The sequence below is a fragment of the Chelonia mydas genome, chromosome 17, assembly GCF_015237465.2.
Source record: "Chelonia mydas isolate rCheMyd1 chromosome 17, rCheMyd1.pri.v2, whole genome shotgun sequence".
NCBI lineage: Eukaryota > Metazoa > Chordata > Testudines > Cheloniidae > Chelonia > Chelonia mydas.
In genome coordinates this window covers 18823948-18845574 of record NC_051257.2, presented here as the reverse complement: position 1 = coordinate 18845574, position 21627 = coordinate 18823948, and the positions used below count along the sequence as shown (strand labels likewise).

At 49.5% G+C, this 21627-nt stretch overlaps 2 protein-coding genes across 4 annotated transcripts in view; both read right to left on the bottom strand.

The window, feature by feature from the left end:
• Positions 1-1254: 1254 nt before the first annotated feature.
• Positions 1255-11570, bottom strand: PRKRIP1 (PRKR interacting protein 1). The gene is made up of 6 exons (XM_037880709.2): positions 11402-11570; positions 9623-9701; positions 7246-7346; positions 6305-6390; positions 4502-4569; positions 1255-1993 (listed from the first exon to the last, which is right to left on the bottom strand). The coding sequence occupies exons 1-6, from the start codon at positions 11519-11521 to the stop codon at positions 1881-1883; spliced, it is 567 nt and encodes a 188-aa protein (XP_037736637.1). The 5' UTR covers positions 11522-11570; the 3' UTR covers positions 1255-1880.
• Positions 11571-18411: 6841 nt separating this feature from the next.
• SH2B2 (SH2B adaptor protein 2) overlaps positions 18412-21627 on the bottom strand; it is a 64270-nt gene continuing 61054 nt past the window's right edge. For all 3 annotated transcript variants that reach the window (XM_037880725.2, XM_043531073.1, XM_043531072.1), the window contains exon 9: positions 18412-19876. In XM_037880725.2, coding sequence (XP_037736653.1) covers positions 19563-19876 — 314 coding nt within the window. In that variant the 3' untranslated portion in view covers positions 18412-19562. The remainder of the gene's footprint in view (positions 19877-21627) is intronic.

Below are 21627 nucleotides of genomic sequence, written 5' to 3'. Positions count from 1 at the left end.
CTTTCCCCACATACTGGGAGTCTGGGAAATAACCTATGTTTTACCTGTCACCTACAAATCATCCTAGCGTGGAAATTTTGCCCACCCTCCTGCCTGCTTGGAGCAAGCAGAAGGCACAGCGTCCTACCTCATGTCTGTACCAAGATCCCTGGGGAAATGCCACTGATCATAGCACACTAAACGCTTCAACAACTGTGTGGGCGAAAGCAATTACTAAGCTCTTGCATGAGCTCACAGGAAAAGGAAAAAAGATAAACACACCGTCACTTGTGGGTGAAAAACCTTTCAGTCCTCATCCACAAAGGAAATCTGCACAACGCCTTCAAAGGACAAGCCCTGGAATTTAAATAACTTTCAGGCAGCAACATCAGATGCTGAGGGCTGATCTAATAGTCTCCCTTTCTTTTAAGGTTATTTTAAGATAACTCAGCATCAGCAAAGGCTTGAGGGTAAAAAAAAAAAAAAAATAGCTCTTGGACTAAAAGCATTCAAAAAATGACCAGCACTTCCAAGTTAAAAAGAAATAAAAGTTGTTTTCTTCAATCCAAGGTGCAGCAATGGACACAATAATGGGTTTTGTTTTAGTTTAACTGGTCAGTGCAGATGGAAGGTGCTACATTGACAGCTCCTGAAACCTAAAGTCCGCTCTCCACATAACGGCACAGTTCAAGCAGTGGCAGGACAAGCTGCTCTGCTAGTGTGTGTCAACCCTGAGGCTGCACAGCGCTGGGCCTTTTTGCAGAGACCGCCCCCAGGACAGTCTATAAGAGAAGGATGTATGTACCCCAGGACCGCAAAATATTTAACACAGCAACACAAGCTTCAAAGCAGGACAGAAAGAGAGGCTGCTCCCCCTTAAGAGATGACTGGCTCTGTAGTGTTTACAGACTTACTTTCTTTTGGAAAGATTAGAAGAAAAAGTTCCTCCTCTCAGAAAATTAAAGGCACAGTATACACAGCAACTCCCTAGAGTCTCAACTCTGTTATTTCCATGTTAAGCGTCAGTATCACTACTGATCTTTTTGTCCCTTAATCCAAACATGGCTGGGATGGCCCAGCATTGCCACATAGCGTTAAGTATTTCTCCTTTACTGTAACTCTAGATTTCCTGGAATTTCACACGCTTCCCCCCCCACCTCCATGAAACAAAGTATTGTTCATGCACTTTAAAAACTCCTCAGTCTAGCTTTAAAATCAGCAAGCAAGAGGTTCTTGTTTTAGTTAAATCACATTCAAATAAGAGCAGACAGGAAATCAGACATTCCCTTTTTATTACTAGAAAAATTTAAAAGAAAGTAATAGGGCACATCTGAGCAATAAAAAAAGGGTTCCTCTGTTTAAATACCTCTCACACCCGTCTAGCAACAGAAACCGACTTATTTGGGTTAGAAACGGGCCCAATACAAAACCCCAAATTGAAAACACTCACAGTGTGGGGAAGTTTGGGCCCAGACCAATCTTTACTTCAGGCTAAATTCTGCCCTCAGAGTCATACATCCCATTCCTATTGATTTCAATGAATGTTGTGTACACAGCCTTCAGGGTAGACTCCGCCCTAAACGTTGATGGATATGTTTTAGATCTCAGCCAGAAAACACTTTGGGCCATGCTAGAAAGAACTCTAGGGTAACGCAGGCTTGTGGCTGTCTCGTTAGAGCAACCTTATAGCAGACTGCACAGCAGTTATACAAGCAGTTATGAAAATACTCTTATTTGGCAGCCTTCTACCAAAAGCCTTTGGGACTCAGATGTGAAGGTCACACCTCCACTGTCAAGCAGGTACAATATATGCTAATGGATTCTGTCCAGCTGAGATGAAAGCTTCTGTGTTCCTGAACATAAAGTAATGAACGTTGTTTCCAGCTGCCACTGCATTATCATCATCTTCCCATCACAAAGCTGGGCTCTTCTACATCCTCCTCCTTCTCTTCCTCCTCCTTAGTATCCTCATCTTCTTCCTCACTGGTCTGTTGCTCTTGAGACTGGTCGGACTCTAAAAGGGTAAGGAGAACATGTTGATTACCTGTAACAAGGCGTGCATGCCAATGTATTAAACAGCAGGTTAACCTCAGAAATTAGAAGAGAAAAAGTTTATTAGGTTACCCACCTTGTCCAATCCTAAAGGGTCATTGCAGGATTGCTCTCTACCATGTATTTACCAACATTTGGTCCAGTTAAATTTTAAAGGCCCCATGGGACAGGCTTCCAAGTGAAATGATGGGTGCACCTGAAAAATCTCACTGTCAGGAATACTCCCTCACCCACCTGCAGCTACATCTTCTTAATTGTATCCCATTGCTCCTAGTTATTACTAGCATTCCTCGTACCACTAGGTAATGCCCGTTCAAGATCACAGCTATTATAGCTATGCTGGGATCTGCAACAGATTGACAGGTTTGGCCTTGCTTAGGAGTATGCTGAGCTCTTTGGGGGTATGCATTGCAAACCAGGTTCATGAAAAAGTGTCCCAAGTTTCAATCTGTTGGAGAAGGATCAGACCTGGGACCATTTAGAACCCCAATGATGACCTTTGGTTGGATAAAATAGGGGGAGGGATAGCTCAGTGGTTTGAGCATTGGCCTGCTAAATCCACGGTTGTGAATTCAATCCTTGGGGGGCCATTTAAGGATCTGGGGCAAAAACTGGGGATTGGTCCTGCTTTGAGCAGGGGGTTGGACTAGATGGCCTCCTGAGGTCCCTTTCAACCCTGATATTCTAGGATTATGATTCTGACCCTTGATCCAAAAATCCCTCTTATCACCCCTCTCCAGCTCCTGCACCTGAATTGGTTTAGGACACAACAGTACTCATCCCAAGCGCCAACCCTTGCACACAGCATTTATTTTTAGTAGTTTGATACCACCAACTGGTGAAGCTGTGTAATGGCACTTGATATTAGGCACCATACTTTATTTAAAAAAAAAAAAAAAACCAAAGTGAAGGCGACAGTAGTTGGATTCACAGTCCTGGAGACTGAAGTCCTAGTCATTCAGAGAACAAGCTTCCCTACCCAATCCAACCAATAAGCTTCCACTTTGCTTTGGAAGGGCTCTCTCTAGAAGACAGAGGGGAGTGTGATCTTTGCTGAGGCTTCCAAGACGGCTGCCAGTTAGAGCCAACTGTGATGCTAGTTCAGACCAATAACCTAGATGTGAAAGACTCCTCATCACATCACCAGTCCCTGATGCAGCAAATTCCACCCTCACCAGTACATAATTTTAGTTAAATATGACACTAGTCAAAATAAAGACACTGAAATTTACATTCCCCTTGAGATCAAGCTCCACAACAAAGTAACGAACTGAGTTCAAAGGGACCAAATCCACCTGTAGTGTCACTTCAGAGAAAGTACGCCAAGGACTGACCCTCTGATTTAATAGGTCACAGGCTGGCAAATGTCAGGTTCAAATAGATGTGTTCTTTAAAAGCAGAAATATTCACACATCTAGCAAACCTGTCAGCATAGCTACAGCCCTCAAAGACTTCCTGTGGAATCATAATTCAAAGCCACAAAGTGCAGTTATTTCTAAGAAAAGAAAGTTATAGTGCTCTCGCTAGAGCTACCTAGTCAGCCAGTGTTGGATTCTCAAATCAGTGATCTTGATCTTACTAAAATACCTAATTTTCCAGATTTAAACAGAAGAGCTATAGAATTTTCGATGTTTCTTTCTATATATGGAACACAGCTGGTACTGAATAGACAACTCTTTTACATGCAGTACCTACCATAAGTCAGTTTCTGGCTGGCCACACAGTATGAATTTTTTTCCTCAGTGTGGTTCTAATTTTTCTGTCCTGTCCTCAATGCGCAAGACTATTTTTATGTAGTCTGATTCCTTTTAAAAAATGCCTTTTGTAAAATGCTCTAATTCTGCAAGTTCTCGGTTTGACTGAGCCAAAATATTTGCAACAGCATCACCTGAGGAAAACACCAACATTTGCTGCAGTTAAGGAGCAAATGGAACCAGTTTGTAGGTCTGCGATATTCTGAATGAAGGGTAACATTTTCAGAAGCACCTAAGGATATGTCCACATTGCAGCAGGGGGGCTGCTTCCCAGCCCGGACAGACAGACGCGCTAGTTCTGCTCAAGCTAGCACACTAAAAATAGCGGTGTGGACATTGCAGCGTGGGCCGCGTACGCGCCCGCTCAACCCTCTTGGTCTGTATTCTGGTGGGGGAGTCTGTGCCGCTCTGTCCACATAGCTACTGTTACTCCACTAGCTTGAGCAGAGCTAGCGTGTCTGTTTCTCCCAGCTGCCGCATGGACATATCCCACCTGACTTACAGCTTAGTTCCCATCCTAAGTGAATTTCAATGGGGATTTTGAAAATTATACTGAAATTTCAAGTTTAACAGCTTAGCTTGTCCTCCATCACACAGGCACAAACTGCAGGCTCAGCAGTGGGGAAAAAAAAAAAAAAAAAAAAAAGTCAGCTATTGCCCTTGTATTGGAGAGCAGAACTGAGCCCCGAAAGAGGGGAAAACTCGATTCCACTGACCTTCTTGCTGCTTCTTTTGCTCAAGTTTACTTTTCTTAGCCAGCAGTTTCTTCTCTTTTAACTTCTGGCTGTAAAACAAGAAAACACAAATTCCAGCATTTCGATCTTGTGGCACATTTTAACATGTTAGACGATATGCTGCTGTCAGGTTTGAAACTTGGCCTTTAAAAGCCAAGTTCAGGTCAAATCTGGCCTCAAATTTCCGCTTAGTGAGAGTGAAGTTTGACAAAACAAGACCAACAGAAATGTTCCCAAGTGGTTTTTATTCCAACTTAAAACTTTGTTTTTTAGCCATTTCCCTGCGGGACTTGCAACCCACATGCTAGTACAGGAGAACCTGAAAATGGAACAGACACGAAACAAAAATGAACGTGACTCATCTATTTTCATTATCCAAGATAAAAAGCCAAAAAAGCGAACAGAATGGCAAAGTCAGTTTGTTAAAAGCTGAACATTTAAAAAAAAAAAAAAAAAAAAAAAAGGGAAGGTGTTAACAACAAATTTTTATATACAAGTTTTTAACTTGAAATCATCTCTCTAACTACACTGACCTATTACAAACTCATCTCCCCAGCAGCGTGCTTCAGCTTTACCCTAAAGGCAGCACCTCTAGGCGTAGGAGGGAATTTCAGTCTCCAGAGCTCATTCTCTCCTTGGCCCTTATGTCAAGAATGCTAACAAGGGACCAGTAAGAGTCAAGGGTGACAAGGCTGTTTGTGATGTGGATACTTGTGCACAGATACATTAACTGAGACCAGCAACTAATTTCACAGGCCTTTCAACAGCTGGTAGCACCTTTCAGGCACTAGAAACCTGAACACTGGCCTCCAGTGGTAGTGAGTAGAAGCTGCAGGGGCTCAACACCTCTGAAAATTCAGTCCTCTAGGTTGCCAGGATGTTTTAAAAAGATACTGTACTAAACAAAAGTTGCAGACTTCACATGCCTCCATCATTCCGATACAATTCCTGGAGCACGCTTGTTAACAGGAATTTGTGTGTATTAATCTCATACATGCTGATGGATGGCAGTCAGTTATAATGTGGTTTTAAATATTTCACATTAACCAGTGGTTCCATAATTTGGTATAAAGAAAAGGAGTACTTGTGGCACCTTAGAGACTAATCAATTTATTCGAGCATAAGCTTTCGTGAGCTACAGCTCACTTCATCGGATACATACTGTGGAAAATACAGAAGATGTTTTTATACACACAGACCATGAAAAAAAATGGGTGTTTACCACTACAAAAGGTTCTCTCCCCCCACCCCACTCTCCTGCTGGTAATAGCTTATCTAGTACTCCTTTTCTTTTTGCGAATACAGACCAACACGGCTGTTACTCTGAAACCATACATTTGGTATATTTTCAGAGCTAAATTCACTACTGGTATAAGAGAGCACACACAGTACTGTTGACTTAAATAGTCAACTAACGTAGTAAATCTGATCTGCAGTCTTTTTGAACATCCACATGAAACAAGGAGCTGGATAAATCATGTTGATTTATACGGAACGCTGATCTACAAAGTTGTCGGATTTTTCCCCTGCAGGCTCGTACCCCTGCAAATACTCAAGATGCACAGTTGTTTTCTGAACTTAAAGTTCTTGGCGCCAAGTGCTACAGACACTCACTTAAGAAACTTTTAATGGCCACACTTTTGAAACTGATCTCTGTAGCCAGACATCTGAGCTGAAAGATCTGGACAGCAGAAGACAGCATTTAGCCAAAGTACGTAGCTACAGGCAGGACATAAAGCATTTAGAGTTTCTATGTTCTGTCTCCTGGGAACAATTTGCTCTCACCGCTTCCTTCTGCGTTTCGCTGTCTGCTCCTCTGCAATCATCTTATTCTTCTCCAGTTTCTTCTGGTATTCCTCATCCAGTTTTTGCTGCAATTGACCAGATGACATTTTGGTTACAATCTAAACAAAATGTGATTATATAAATTATACCTCAATGTAGGGAGAAGTCTCTTAACAGACACACTGGGAAGATTTGCCAGCAGGTTTGGTGTGGGTGCCTTTTTATATTTAAAAATGTGTATCGATAAGAAAAATGTTCTTTATAAAATTTAACAGCCAAATTCCAAGATCCTTAACTGAGAGGGGAGGGGGAAAGGGTGGGGACCTAATCAATATCAATTGCAGCAAGAACCTGAGGATTCGGTCCTAAAAAATTATATAGCAAAAATGAGGGAACAACATGGAAGACATCAGCAGCAACATACGAATCAACTGACTTTGAAAGATGTGCTGAGAGGGGGAATCAACTGAAGGACAAAGATCCATGGGACAGCAGTGCTAATGTATCCCTGGTCCAGGCCTTACGAGCAAGTCCAGGAGTGTGCAGTTTTTGATTCCTGACTTTATAGAAGTACTTGTTTTGATGCTGTCCTTGTAAGTCGAGGGCTGCTAACCAAGGAAGCATAACCAATGCTGCTCACTTTGTTGGCTGGGAAGAATCTACTCATGTTTCTATCGATTTTTAAAGCATTTTAAAGTCATAATTGGGAACGGGAGCATAAGCACTCTGGCTTAGTCCACCTCCAGCAGGGTCCCCCACTACAGAGAGAGGATGGCATGGTCTGATGCAAAGAGCCAGATGTGTTATTGCTGGTTTTCCACACATATTCCATATTAGGAAAAACAGCCACCTTGAAGTTTATCTGATTTCACACTCTTAGAAAAAGAGTGCAATGAACACTGAGTAATCGGACAACTGACTGCAATAAGGGGCCCGCTTACCTTCTCAGCCATGGCATCCATGAAATCCTGCCTCTGGTACTCTCGCCGACGAAGATGTCGGTACACATGGAATTCCCCACTGCCGGCTCCGGCGCTAGAACCTGCCAATGGCACAAGGATCGTTAGATAGTCTGCTACTCTTAGTACTGTATGTGACGTTTCACTCCATATTCTTTATGAAAATATGCTTATGATATGAATATGACATAACTGAGATGTACTTTATGCAAGATGGCTCATGTAAGATATCATTGGAAAGGTTATAATTTACTGAATGTGATTTACTGAATGTGATTATCCAATTTGTATGCCTATGTCATTTCTGTATCTGAAGTTAGGAATATTGACTACGTATCTGTATTTCAACTATGCTACTTTGGGCGATGCCCACTGCTAACACTTCAGGTACAACAAATTTGAAAAGCCAGATGGGGCTGATGACCTATCAGCAAGGACAATGGACTGTGAAAAGGCTTGGCCTTCCTGCGGCCATACTGTGATACTACAGAGTCAGGTGGTCTTGTCACCTGATACTAAACTTTACCTGGGATTTCTTGTAACTTCCCACTGGAAGGGAAGGCGGGGGGGGGAGCAGACAGGAGTCCAGTCTGAAAAGGACTATAACTGGAACTCTGAATCGCAGTAACTTTGCAACCTGCCTAAAATAACATTTAGGGTGAGAATTTATATTTTGTAACCTGTTTCTTAAGTATATTGAGCTTAGCTTGCATACTTTGGTTTATTTGCTCAGTAATCTGCTTTGTTCTATCTCTTATATTCACTTAAGAAATAAGTGTATTAACTACAAAAGGTGAATTTTGTTTATAATATAACCCAGTTTAGGTAATTTCTAACCAGGGGTGGGGAGGAAGAAGTTGGGCATATTTCCCTCCAGATTGAGGGCAGGGGTGAACTTCATAAAACCTTTGGGTTTGTGCCCCTTAAAGGGAGAGGGCACCAGAGTGTTGGGGCAAGCCCCTAAGGCTGAATCTTTCCAGAGCGGATCTCTGTGTCTCTGTGCAGCCGGGTGCGGCCCTACCTGTGTGCTTGGCTGGAAGAGGCTTGTGAGCCTAGCCCAGCAAGGCCGGGTAAAGGGGACCCAGGCTGGCAGAATAGGCTGACTCAGTGGGCACATCAGGTGACACCCCAAAGGGCCCAAACCTGTCACACTGTATACATAGCACCTCCTAAGGGAAGGTCAGAGTAAGAGTCACCTAAATTCTGCCCCTTTAAGCACTGACATCTGCAGAGGAGATCAAAGGGAATGGCCCAGGGTGCAGCAGCAGAGTCCGGTGCGCTCTGAAAGGACTCAGCAGCCCTGGGGCTTGTGTTTGGAGACTGAGTTTAACAAAACTCCAGTTGTAAAAATGTCCCTGGTCTAAGACGCTCTCAAATGGATGCCTATGGGATACAACTGACTGAGGGATTGTAGGAAGTAAAGACCATCACAAGTTGGTAACAGCATATCTTTATCATTGATTTTTATCCAGCCGAGGTCAACAGGGTTTTGAAAGCCAGAGTGAGCTATGAGACACCCAGTGGCTCAGTCCAGTTTCTGTTGGTCAGCAGCCCACATCACAAAACCATCACTTCCGTTAATTCATTCACTAGACCTCTTGCCATCAGTCTCAGCCGAATGGGCCATGGAGACTCACTCATCTCCCACCCTGTTTCAAGTAATGGTAGGTTGACTGGGCATTTTGTCCTGCTATGCACACACAGACCAGTCCCTCCCCCCCCCCCTCCTTTTCCAAATACATCGCTAGGTCTTATACAAAGTCAGGAAGGTAGAGCAAATACGGTGGTAATGAAGCCTTTGTAGTCTGCTCACCACACATCCTTTTACGGCAATAATGGTATTATAGTTATAATTGGCTCCCCCCCGCATTTTCTTTTAAAGTGATCCTTGGAGTTCCCTCTTTCTGGCATCAACCTGCTCCCAGACTCTCACTGCAGGGTCTGTCCCTTCCCTTTGATTGCTAAACCACTTCTTTAAGGCCTCAATTCAGCAAAGTACTTAACAGAGACACGGTCCCAAAACAGGTCTGAATTAGTATCTCTGAAGCACTTTGAGATCCTAGAGGAGGACAGAGTTACTACTTACTATCGATACAGCAGCACCTTGCCTCTACCCACACAGTCAGAAGTGCACCCTCCTTTCTGGGGAGACTTAGGTGCTGTTCACATTTCACTCTGAAAATAAACAGCCACAACATAGACTAATAAAAAGAACTTGGAAAAATGTGACCAAAAGCATGTCCCTGGCTGCTTTTCTTAACAAAGGTAGACAGCAGAAGAGCTCTCTCCCCTGTCTTTATTACACATTCATCTAGGATTAGGCCATTCGATCAAAAAAATTGAAGAATAGTGCCCTTACCCATAACATCTCTCACAAATTCCGGGGGAGGGCGTGGTGCCCATTCATTTAGTTTTTCAGGAATTGGAACAGTCTTATCCTACAATAAGAAACAAGCCAACCATCAATATCTCCTCTGGGCAGAGAGTGAAGGTTTAATGCATTAACGAAAGCTGATACACGCCCAATGGTGGAATCTCTCCATGTCAGCACAGACCTTAGTGGAAGTAGAACTGTGCTAGCTCTTCTCCCCCAGCAGAAGAATTGGGGATCAGTGGCCCCAGGGGACAGGAGTCAGGGTATACCCCCAGAATGGGAACTGGAGGTCAGTGCCAGCCACCCCCCCACACAAACATACTGAATTTGGGATTTCCTCCCAACAAACACAATGGAGAGTTACGGTGTCTACCCAAGAAAGGGCATGGGGGAACCAGTCCCCCCCGGGCGGGGGGGGGGGAAGAATCAGGATGCTCCAATCACAGAGGTATGGGGGAATCAGTCTGCCAGGGAGGAGGGACTGAGGTACCCCCAGCTAAGGGGTATAGGGGATCAGTCCGGGGGGCGGGCGGGTTGATCCAGGCCTCCAGCACAAGGAGAGAGGTCGTTCCTGCTGGGGACTCAGTCCCAGGGAGTCGGTTTGGGCCCCCATCACAGGGAGCAACTTCAGTTTGGGGAAAAGGGTTGGGGTGGCCCTGGGCAGCAAGGGGGAATTAGTTCCCAGAGGGGGGATCAAGGTGCCCCAGGACAGAGATGGTGGGGGCAGTACCAGGTGGAATCAGTCCTGTGGGAGAGGGGTGCGGTCCAAGCCACCCAGCAGAGGGAGGGGGGTCAGGGAAAGGGAGTTTGGTTCAGGAGAGGGGGGCTGGGGTACCCCTGGGCAGGGGGTAAGGGAGGAAAGAATCAGTCTGGGCTCGGTGCAGTGGGTCAGTCCGGGGGCCGGGCCAGTGGGTTCAGTCTGGGGTCGGGCCAGAAGACTTGGTCGCGGCGGGTCAGCTGGGGGGGCTGGTCAGGTCAGGGGCTGGGATGGGGATCAGTCCGGGGGGCCGGGAGGGGGGCGGGTCAGTCCGGGGCCGGGAGGGGGCCGGGCCGGGTCAGTGCGGAGCGGGTCAGTCTGGGAAGCCGAGGCTGAGGCAGGGCCTGGGGGGGGGGCGGGTCCGTCCGGGGTCAGGCCGGGGGCGGCTCAGTCCGAGGGGCCGGGGTGGGTCAGTGGGCGCCGACTCATTCTGGGGGGCCGGGAGGGAGGAACAGGCCGGGGCGGGTCAGTGGGGGGCGGCTTAGGCCGGGGGCGGGGGCCGGGCCGGGCGGGAGGCTCAGACAGGGTCAGTGGGGACTGGCTCAGGCCGGGGGGCCGGGCCGGGAGGGAGGATCAGGCCGGGGCGGGTCAGTGGGGACCGGCTCAGACCGGGGGGCGAGGTCGGGCCGGGGGGCCGGGGCGGGTCAGGCCGGGGGTCCAGGCCGGGGCGGGTCAGTGGGGGCCGGCTCAGGCCGGGGGGCGGGGCCGGGTAAGGGAGGGAGGGTCGGGCCGGGGGGCGAGTTCAGGCCGGGGCTGGGGCCGGGTTAGGGAGGGAGGGTCGGGGCGGGTCAGGCCGGGGGGCGAGGTCGGGTCGGGCCGGGGCTGGGGCCGGGTTAGGGAGGGAGGGTCGGGGCGGGTCAGGCCGGGGGGCGAGGTCGGGTCGGGCCGGGGCTGGGGCCGGGTAAGGGAGGGAGGGTCGGGTCGGGGCCGGCTCAGGCCGGGGGGCGAGGTCGGGCCGGGGCCGCGTAAGGGAGGGAGGGCCGGGCCGGGGGCTCGGCTTGGCTCACCGGGTTCTTCATGAGCCGCTCCAGCCGCAGCCGCTGCTCCTCGGCCGCGCTGCGGGGGATGACCAGCGGCTGCGGCTCCTTGCGGGGCCGGGGCGGCCGCGGGGCCGAGGGCGCCGCCATCTCCGGCCTCTGCCGGCAGCGCTGGGCCCGCCCGGCCCCTGCTGATGACGTCCCGGCGGCGACGTCCCGCGGCTCATGAGCCGAGCCGAGCCGAGCCGAGCCCCGGGCGGGCGGCGGGCGAGCTCGGCGACTCTCCGCGGGCACCTCGCCGCTCAGAGCCGGGCGCCGGCCCGTGCTCTCGAAGGGTCGCCTGGGGGCTCCGGCTCGGCCCCGGGGCCGCGGTGTGTACACACCGGCGCTACGGCGCTGTAGCGTGGACGGTGTAGACGCAGCCCCCGGGTGGCTGATACCAGAGCTGATCCAGTCCCATAGACCCAGCACCGGCAGGGTTAGAGCAGGGCCGCTCACAGCCCTTTAAGCCATGCCTGGGCGCTCAGCTGTTCAGCTGGCTCAGAGCCAGTCTAGCCCCGCCCGTCTAAACAACACAATTGTTTAAATGCCGGGGCCCTGTCTACAGCATCCTTCTCACCCTTGCTACCCCAGTACAACCTCACCTATATTGGCAAGGGCAGCAACTGGCAGGCAGACACAGCTGAAGAAAGTAAAGAAATACACACATCATGTAAAGTACATGACGATCTACAGCTGCATTATTATTAGTGCTCTAGGGTGCTTTTTCTTTTTGCGGAGGTTTTGCAAAGCACTGGAGTTTTAATAACGATGATCATCAGTCATATAGCACCTTTCACATCCAAAGCACCTTCCAGATATTATCTCGTTAACCCTCCACAGGGTAAGTAGGATTACCCCCATTGCTCAGCTCTAAGGCACAGAACGTTTACGTGACTTGCCCAAACCTACAACAGGATATGGGGCAGAGCTGGGATTACAACTCAGTTGTTCTTAAGCCCCAGTCCTGTGTTCTAGCCACTAGATCAACCTTCTCACTCTCTTGCTTTCAAAGCTGAGTTTGGTTGGTTGGTTTTTGTTGTATCCCAAACAGAGCAACCTTCTACTCTCCTCAAGCAGCAACGCTGACCTGAGTTTTGTCCCCAGAGCTCTGCAAGACATGCCAGAGACAAGTGGCCTCCGTTTGCAAAGTAGGTCACATTCTGGCTGTGTTTTGTGGCTGCTTGCGGTTGTGCACATCCACTTTGCAGAGGCTCCGGGCTGCAATTCAGTGTGTTTTGCACCAGCATACCTGCCTGTGCCAAATTTCTATCTCGGTGACAATGGGAGCGAGACCGTACTTCCTAGCACCTCCCTGTATTGCTGCTTGCACCATCTGTTCGTGTCACTTCAGTAATTAACTAGCGCTCCATGTGACACCTCACAGGCTTTTGTGCACAAACAGTGATAGATGACGGTGGCTTGAGGGAAGCTGCTTCCAAGAACATAGGCAATCTGTATGGGAAAGAAGGCATTGAGGTAGCTCACTGCATCTGAGCCTGCACCATGCACATCCCCTTTCACAGCCTTTGAAGGCACAAGGCTTGTACCAACAGGGAGATTGTAAACCTGAGCAACATTTAGCCACTGCAACAGCTGGAAGTCAAGAACCGGGAGTCAGTGCAGAGCCCGGCTGGGACACAAGCGTCATATGCAAGCCAAATTCCTTGTCAGTCCGCTGTGTGCTACAGAAATGGCATGACATTCACTCAGGCTGGGTGCATGCCAAAATTAGCTACTAGAGGTCAGGTGCAGTGGAAGAGGGGAACATGCCTTTTTGTATTGTACACCAAGATTGGCAGAAGCTGCAGAATCTGGATCCAGATCTCAGATGGCCTAAAGGTGCAAGAGATGTGCAGGGGGAGAGCTTTGGGTCAGCTCTATAAATTTAAGGACCGTTTACAAAATCTGGATCTACTATTGAACCCCTCCAAAAAAGACAGAGGATGTGGAGCTGGCTTTCTGGTTCAGCCCCCTCTATGTTTACATAAGGTACCTTTTTAGATCCTCTGAGGCTGATCTAGAAGTCACACTGGTTTATGAGTTGTGTTGGTCTTACAAAACTGATTTTAAAAAGAACGGTGTGAATTTAGTGCGGGCAGAGTTCCTAAATGGCTGACCACACCAGAGCTTAAAGTCTTGACAGCTACAGTCCAGGCAGAAGCAAGTTAACCTGCCCCCAGCTGACTGCCCAGCATGCTGCTGAGGCAGTCCTGTCTCCATGGCTTGGTCAGCCCTTGGGCCTTCAGGTAAGACTGCCAGAAAATGGGCCAGTTAGTGCCAGTTGGGATGGTGGCTCCCGTGATGTGGACACCTGTCTACTGAACGGAAACCAGCTCATTTCCTACAAGCCATGGAATAGCCCGTGGTCCATTTTCAGTCACAAGCAGCCTGGAGATGAAAGTGCTATATACAGTATCATTACTAATCCACTGACACCCAGCCAGTCCCTCTGCATCGCTTGATAGGTGGATGCTCACCGGCCAGTCCGATTGCCCTACGATGCCCTGTTTCTTCATCACTGCAGCTGCCACCTCTACAAAGCTGTAAGTCCAAGATAAACATTTCAATATTGGGAACTACTGCCTGGCTGTCAGCTCATGGTTCTGGGGGCGCTATCCCCTAATGAAGGAAGGTGGAATGTCAACTGGGAGTGTAGAAATAGCTACAAACATGGACCTGGCTAGCTTGTTTGTGTAGATAGTACAAACTGTGGTTTCCACGTGTAACAACGTACGACCACAAAAAAAATCACAGCCACTTTGCTGGTCATCTAAAGGAGCCCATATATGCAGTATGTGGAAAGAGCAGTGAGCACGGTGTGCCCTCAAACCACACGTCCCTAGGAAATTGCCCTAGAGCCAACAGTGCAGTTGGTCCTTGCTTGTTATTTTTAAGATACTCGTTGGAGGCAAGACCATTGTCAGGGTTGTGCAAAAACAGCAAATATTCCTTTGTGAAATTTAAAAAAAACCCACATAATGACTCACAGCTTTGTGGTGGGGCCTTGATCAGTTCCAGAATTGTGCTGACTGCAGCCTGACAGGTTTTACATCAGAACAGGAAAACATTTGCATGTTTTAACAGGGAAAAAAACCCCACAACCCTGCTCTTGGTCTAAACAAAACGTTTGCATTTGGGAGGCACTTTCTTGAAAATGGGAGCATTCTTGAAAGAAACTGAGTTTGTTATCGCTCTGACATGCTCCTGCATTTGGATGGGGAGGTGGGGCAGAAATGTCCATTTTTGATATTTGAGCTTTGCAATATCTCAGTGAATGAAATGTGAAAACCTTTGATTTTGAGGGTTCTCAGGTTAATTGTAAATCAGTCTCTGCCCTAATAATCACACACACTACAGCACTTCCGATTCCATCCAGCCGAGGGCAGTGGGGCTCATACAAATAAACCAGTACGCTACGCTATCCCTGGCTTGTCTCTTACATTGTTTCTACTCCCAGATCTCTCTGTTCCTTACAAATGGACAGAGGTGTCCTTCTCTCAGCTTCCCAGGAATCCTGTAAGAGGACAGAACATTATTTTCCAGCACAACCGACAATTCATTCATTCCTGCTGCAGGAGGTTGCAGTTCACCAACACACCAGGGCATGAATAACTTACTAATACGCAAGAGCACACAATGTAATGGTCCCTGGTGCTTGTCTTAGGGATCCAGCAGTATGAGCTTCCTAGCGCCAAGGATTCCATCCTGCTTTTTCTGAGAGTGTTATTGCTTTACCAGCTGTCTGGGCCTTGACTGAGGAGCTACCCAGAACTGGCCACGGTCCTGTCTGTACTGCAAATGTGGGGTTTTTAATCAACCCAATCACCTGATCTATTCACAAGAAACAGGGCTGAGCAGCTTTCTTCTGAGACGTACCCAGGTGTCAGCCGGGCTTGGGCCGCTGCCCTCATCGCGCTGCCTAACTGTGCTTGTGCCAGGGCATTCTGGGAAAATCCAGACAGTGCCTCAGCAGCGGGGAGAACGTCGGCGCCAGAGGGGATAGCTGCCAGTAGCACCTAGCGCAGAGCGTTCAGAGATCCTATGGCCGAAAGAGCGGGAGAACCTAACAAGGGGGAACCCGTTACACAGCCAAAGCTGTGTGCTGAACTGGTTGCAAGGAGAGCACGTGTCAACGTAGGCCTCTGGCAAGGGAGACGTGGTCAGGGATGCTAACGGAGTGTGAATGATGATGGAATCCTCTGCCGCTTTGACCACGCTGAATTTACCGGTGACCCATGTGACAAAGACAGCAATGGAGCAGGGGGCTGGCTGAGGTTAGCGGCTCACAAAACACCTCCAAAAACGGGCTACCACGAGCAGGAAGCAGCTCAGATCCATGGCACAGAAGCTTCACCGTTGGCACAGCTCCGGGGACCACTTTGAAGTGCTTTGGTGCCCAACAGAGCTCCAGCCACTGCCATTTGAGGCCACTGTCAGTGCTGCATGTGAAAGAGGAAGAAGAGTCTTGTGGTTAAGGCCCCAGCTGGGGAGCCACAAGACCTGGGTTCTATTCCCAATTCTGTTTATTCCCTTTGTGACCTTGGGCACGTCATGATCGCTCTGTGCATCAGCTTCCCCAGCTGTTAAACAGCCAAAAGGTACTTCCTTCCCACCCTGTGTAGGCTGGAAGCTCTTTGGGACAAGGACCATCTCTTGCTCTATGTCTGTACAGCCCCAAGCATAATGCAGCCCATATCTCAGTTGGGACTTCTTACCAAACTGTAAGTCGTGTATATGATGGAAACCATTTCGAGCCAGGAATGCTGCCGCACCCCTAGTTACAGCACCTATGTACACACTCGGAGAAGCTAATATGGCAGCCAGCACTCTTATAGCAAATCCAGGGAAGCCCCTATAATCACTTTCAATGCAGTGTCTTGGTTCAAGTGGTTTTATTTCAAAACTGGAACTCAATTTTCCCATTTGTTTTACAAGTTGCTTAAATAAATGTAGTTATTCTACAGAACATTACACTTCTCCCTACTTCCCCCTATTTACAAATCAACATATTTGCTTGTAGATCATTTGCTACCCCCTTTCCCGCTTACCCCACCCCCAAGGCAGAATGGGAACGAGCAGCCAGCTGGGGAAGGGCTCCGAGGCAATGCATTGCCTCTGTCTGATCAGCTCGCCAAGTCTTTCTGGAGAAGAAGAATGGCAGCAACCGTTCAATATCTGGACGCTCCCCGTCAGTTCCTTGGGTGTGCAAACAGAGCAGGTCCATTTCAAACTCGCTACCGAAGAAAACCCTGCCTTTCTCTGCAGCACAGGGTGCCCCCTGTTTGTATATTGCACGGGCTCCTCTGTATGTGACCCCCCGTCTAGGCTGGGCTGCTGCAGCAGGCAAATGAAAAACCCAAACTAAATCGAACCCCTCCCGCTGTCCCTTCCAGATCATTTGAAAGCAGAAGTGGCTGTAAGCATAGGGGGATGGGCAGCCAAAGGCTCCCCTCCCTTCCCCGAGTGCTGCTTTAGGAGCACAACTCTTAAGCAGGTGGTGCAGAAGGCTGGCCCAGAAGACCCATTATTTGCCTTTGCAAATAGGGGGGAAGGGAGGAGAGGGGAAAAGCTGGGAGAAATGGCCACTGGAAGGGGGGGAAGATGAGGACGCATTTTGCTGGCTCAGGAAAGAAGCCACCACAGAAATGCCAAAGGAACCCTTAAGTGGGACTCGAGGCCTTGTCTACACACACAAGTTGTGCTGTTTTAACAACACCTGCAGTGTCCTCCCTAGGGTGGACTCTGTTAGACTGGCAGACAGATGCTTACACCATATAACTTCTTCCCATATGGGAAGGGCAGTAATATATAGTGTTATAAGGCACCTTTAATAATAACTAGCTCTTATATGGGGCTTTTCATCAGTAGATCTCAAAGCACTTTACAAAGGAGAGGTCGGTCTCATTATGCCAATTTTACAGATGAGGAAACCGAGGCACAGATAAGGGAAGTGACTTGCCGAAGGTCACCCAGCAGGCCAATAGTAGAGCTGGGAACAGAACCCAGGTCTGCTAAGTCCCAATCCAGTGCTTGATCCATTTTGCCACACATGCACACTAGAGGTGTACGGGTGTAACAATTTCAGTTCAAATAAAAATGCACACCCCAGGCCCCAGCCCACCAACTGACATAATTATATCAGTACTAAATTGGTGTGTAGACCTGGCCCTCTGCCCCGGGGGAGTTTCATCCAGCCATGAGTACATATTTTTTGTTTTAAATTAAAACCAAAAGCATACCAGCCAAACACTTCAGTTATTTTGTCTATGAACACAGTAGGAAACAGCCCTCTCTTTTCTCCAGCTCGCTCTTCTTCGGCAGTTAGGTTTAATAGGCCATAGTTTCAAAAGTAGCCCCTGATTTTCAGTGCCTTAATTTTGGGAAGCCCAACCAAGCAGCGGAAATTTTCACTGACTTCTAACAGAGTAGAGAGGGCCTGGTCCTCCTGAAAATGAGGTTCCCTGGGCATCTCCAGCTGGGGACCCAACCACTGGAGCACCCAAAAAAATAAAAGTGACCACTTGAAAATTTGAGCCAATGTCATATTTTAAAAGCTCGGTCTCTAGGGGATGGAACTGATTGAATTTGCCTTGTTAGCCAAAAGGTGCATTTGCAATCATGTTCCTCTTAGCACTGGCAATAGAATGTACACGGGTTAGCCATGACTGGGATTCAACCAGGAACTTTCATGTTGGTGTATGTGTGTGTCAGAGAGAGAGAGAGAGAGAGAGAGAGAGAGAGAGAGAGAGAGAGAGAGAGAGAGAGCATGCACGTGAAAGAGAGAGAATATGCATCAGACACACATGTGCATGTTACCAAGAAGCCATTGACAAACTGGGGGAAGTTCAGAGAACAAACACAAATGATCAGGGCCTGGGGAGATGGATTTAGAAGAAAATACTAACAGAACTCCACAGATACAAGCTGGCTAAGAGATGATAGAGGCAGGAGGATTTTATTCCACCCCTCAAGCAGCTGTAGGATTTTAAAAACCAAGAAGGAAAAGGAATGATTTAGGGTGGGTCCCATGGCTACAACTAGGAGTAACAGGATAAAATGAAGAAAGAGAAAATATGGGCTGGCTATCAGGAAAAACTTTCCAACAGTCAGATGCAGTAGGCTGTGGAATAATCTCCTCTGGGGAATGGCAGAAGCCCCCTAGTTTGGGACTCAAGTGGACAACCCCTCCCCCGTAAATTTCCTGCAGCGAACAATCTTGTAATAGCAATGGAGAGGGACCAGATAGTCTGATAGGTCTTTTCCATCCCTGACTGGTGTGTGTGTGTGGGCACGTTCTCTGTGCTAGCAACAAAACTGCCTTGGTGAGATTTGTCATATACAAGGTCACCTCAGAACGTTACTAGCTTGCAGTGTCTTGTTTGCAGAACTCAAGGTAATTATCCCTGAAGGGAAGTAACCGTTTGAGGTGACCTTGACTACGTTCCAACACTGGCAACGTCTAGTCCTTTCCATCTAGGAAATGCCAGGAGACGCTTTCATTGTTGCACAGCTAAGGGAAGAACAATATAAATCAAAGCCATGGATTCCTGTTCCAGGAGAACCACTGCATGTTACCAGACCGAAGCGGGAAGTGGAAAGTCCCGATCCGACTGCAGACAATGGAGAGACCGGCAGGCGAGTATTTGTAGGGGTTAAGGGAACCGACCACAAGCTGACAATGGCAGAGACCGGGTAGTGCTGACCCGAGAACAGATCCCTTAATGGCACCGGTGTCTTCGGCCTTCTGAGCTCAGAGCATGAGCCAGATCTAGGGAGCGGTGAACGTGTTTGGTTGGGACATCCCCAACGCGGTTGCCGGGCTGGTGGAGTTGCTCATCGTTCAAACCATTCTCCGAGGTGCGAGGGGGACAAAGGACAGCCCAGGTCCATTGCTGGTGATGGATGGAGTTGGCGACTTTCGACTGGCACCAGTGAATCGGATGCTGAGGTGAGGGGCACGCCAGAGAGTTGACAAGAGAGTGGGGACAGCCCATGGCTTTGGGCCATGGCGATATGTAAACATCCACGGGGGCGGTCAGAGATCAGAGCCAGGGCTCATCAGCAACGGCACGAGCATCTCCATGAGCCACGGCTGCACTGGTAGGCAAGGACACCCCACACAGAGGGCTGGCCTCCACCCTGCGACTCCTCAGTAGAAAGAATACTGGTTCTCAACCGCCCTGGTCCTGCTGCGCGAGCCGTCGCTCTCGTGGTAGTCCTCCACGCTAATGCTGGGTGACTCCAGCAGGCGCTCGGTACTGTTGCTGCGGCTCCGGGCGCTGAGGGTCCCCTCCATTCGGTGGTACAGAGGATGGCCAGTTGAGGAGGAAGAGGCGACAGCCCCCTCCCCAGGCGATGCGGGCTGGAAAGGGCCTGGCACAAAGCTGGAGAAGTAGGGTTGGGATGGGAGGTCGCTCCTGCAGCTGGGCTGTTGGGAGGCAACAGCTGGGGCAGGGCTGGCATCTGCAAGGTGAAACACAAAAGAGTCACGTGCCTGGAGAAGGCACGAGGGCGAATGTTTTACAAGCTGTTCGGTGCTGGACTGGCAGCCACGGAGAGAGGAGTTCTCCGTCCCCAGGGCACATACAGCACAGGGACGCTTGCCCCGCACAGCCCTGCCAATAAGCTTTGCACTCACATGAAACCTGTCATCAGAGGGTCTCATGTGCTTTACACAGGTGAGTGTCATTAGCCCTAAGTGACAGGTGGGGAAACTGAGGCACCCATGGGGTAGGTGGAGGGGGTCTTGTCCAAGGTCACCCAGCAAGTCAGTGACCGTCAGGACTTCAGATCTGCTGCAGATCTTCCAACTCCTAGACTCTAGGTGGCGTGGTCTCTCCTAACCTCAACCAGTTGAAATATGGAGCCAGGTCCTGGGAGTGGCCATGCATGCGAGGAAGGGCAGAGTGGTACTGGGATGGGCTGCTCTATCGACTAAGGTGCTAGCTCATTGTCTTTGTCCATCTCGCAGCGCTTTGCAGACTCCGGCTCGGCCTCACAGCGCCCAGGCCAGGCAAGGAAGCAGGCGGGATCACCAGAGACACGGCGGGCAAGTCACTACATGAAGTCAGCGGGCGAGCTGAGAAAGACGTCAGGTCTCCCGAATCCCACTCCAGCACTTTAACCATGGCTCCTCGCTGCAGATCCCCCAGTGGTTCAGATTCCAGTGCTCGGATGCCAGGAGCTACATCCTGTCCCTCCCAGCCTCTCCCACTGACCCGAACGAATCTGCTCTCAGTTAATTTGGGTCTTGGCCAATATGGAGACAGCCGCCCTCTGAGTCTGCTGCGTGAAGCCACGCAACCCACATTGCCTGCAGGGGGTGAGCGCAGCTATGCGCCCTTCCTTGCAGGCCTCCGAGGGCAAAGGGGTATCTCCTGCCCAGCCAGGGGTGGCTCCTTCTCCCCAAGCACAGGGGCACAGTCCCTCCGCTCTCATGGCGATGCCCCAGCCTGCCCCAGATACAGCTGGGACAGCACCAGCCTGCGTAGGCCTCACCTCGGAAGCCCTGTGCGTTGCTAACACAGCAGAGGATTGAGACGCTCGTGCAGCTGAAATGCCTCCAAGGGGAAAGGGGAGCACAAAAATCGATGGGGCCAAGAGGCGAGGGGGAGGGAGGGCAGAAAGCGCCAGCGCTGTGACTTTGCCCCTTCTACCTCCAACTGCACAAGCGCTCTGTGGGTCTGGATGGGACGTGCGGCCTATCACCCCCCTCTCCCCAGTCGGCCCCAGATGAGGACCTGGAACAAGATCAGGCCCATCACGTTTGGATCATCTTGAGCAGATCCCCCTTCACTGCAGTAGCGGGGTGTGGGGAGGCCAGCAGCTGGTGCGGGGACTCCTGGCAGCACATCCCCATCAGAGGGATTGAGGGGTGTGGGTAACAGCCCAGAGGCACGGGGACGCTGCACAGATCTGGTGGCTCCCCAGAAAACCAGGCAGGTCTTGGGGGAAAACCAAAGTCCTTGGGGGACTGGACTCCCTGCCACTTCCTATGCAGACAGAAGGAAGCTTGTCTCCCTGGGGAAGAACTGGGAGACAACACTGAGCCCCATATTAAGGCTATGTAGGGGAGCACTGATCTCTGTATCATGTTACGGCCCCCATTGCTCATTTGAGGAGTGGGTTTTAAATGCATCCACCCTATGCCAGTTTGGAGGCAGCTCAGCCCCAAACGAGAACATCCCCTCCGGACACAAGGTGCTCAGGGCCCT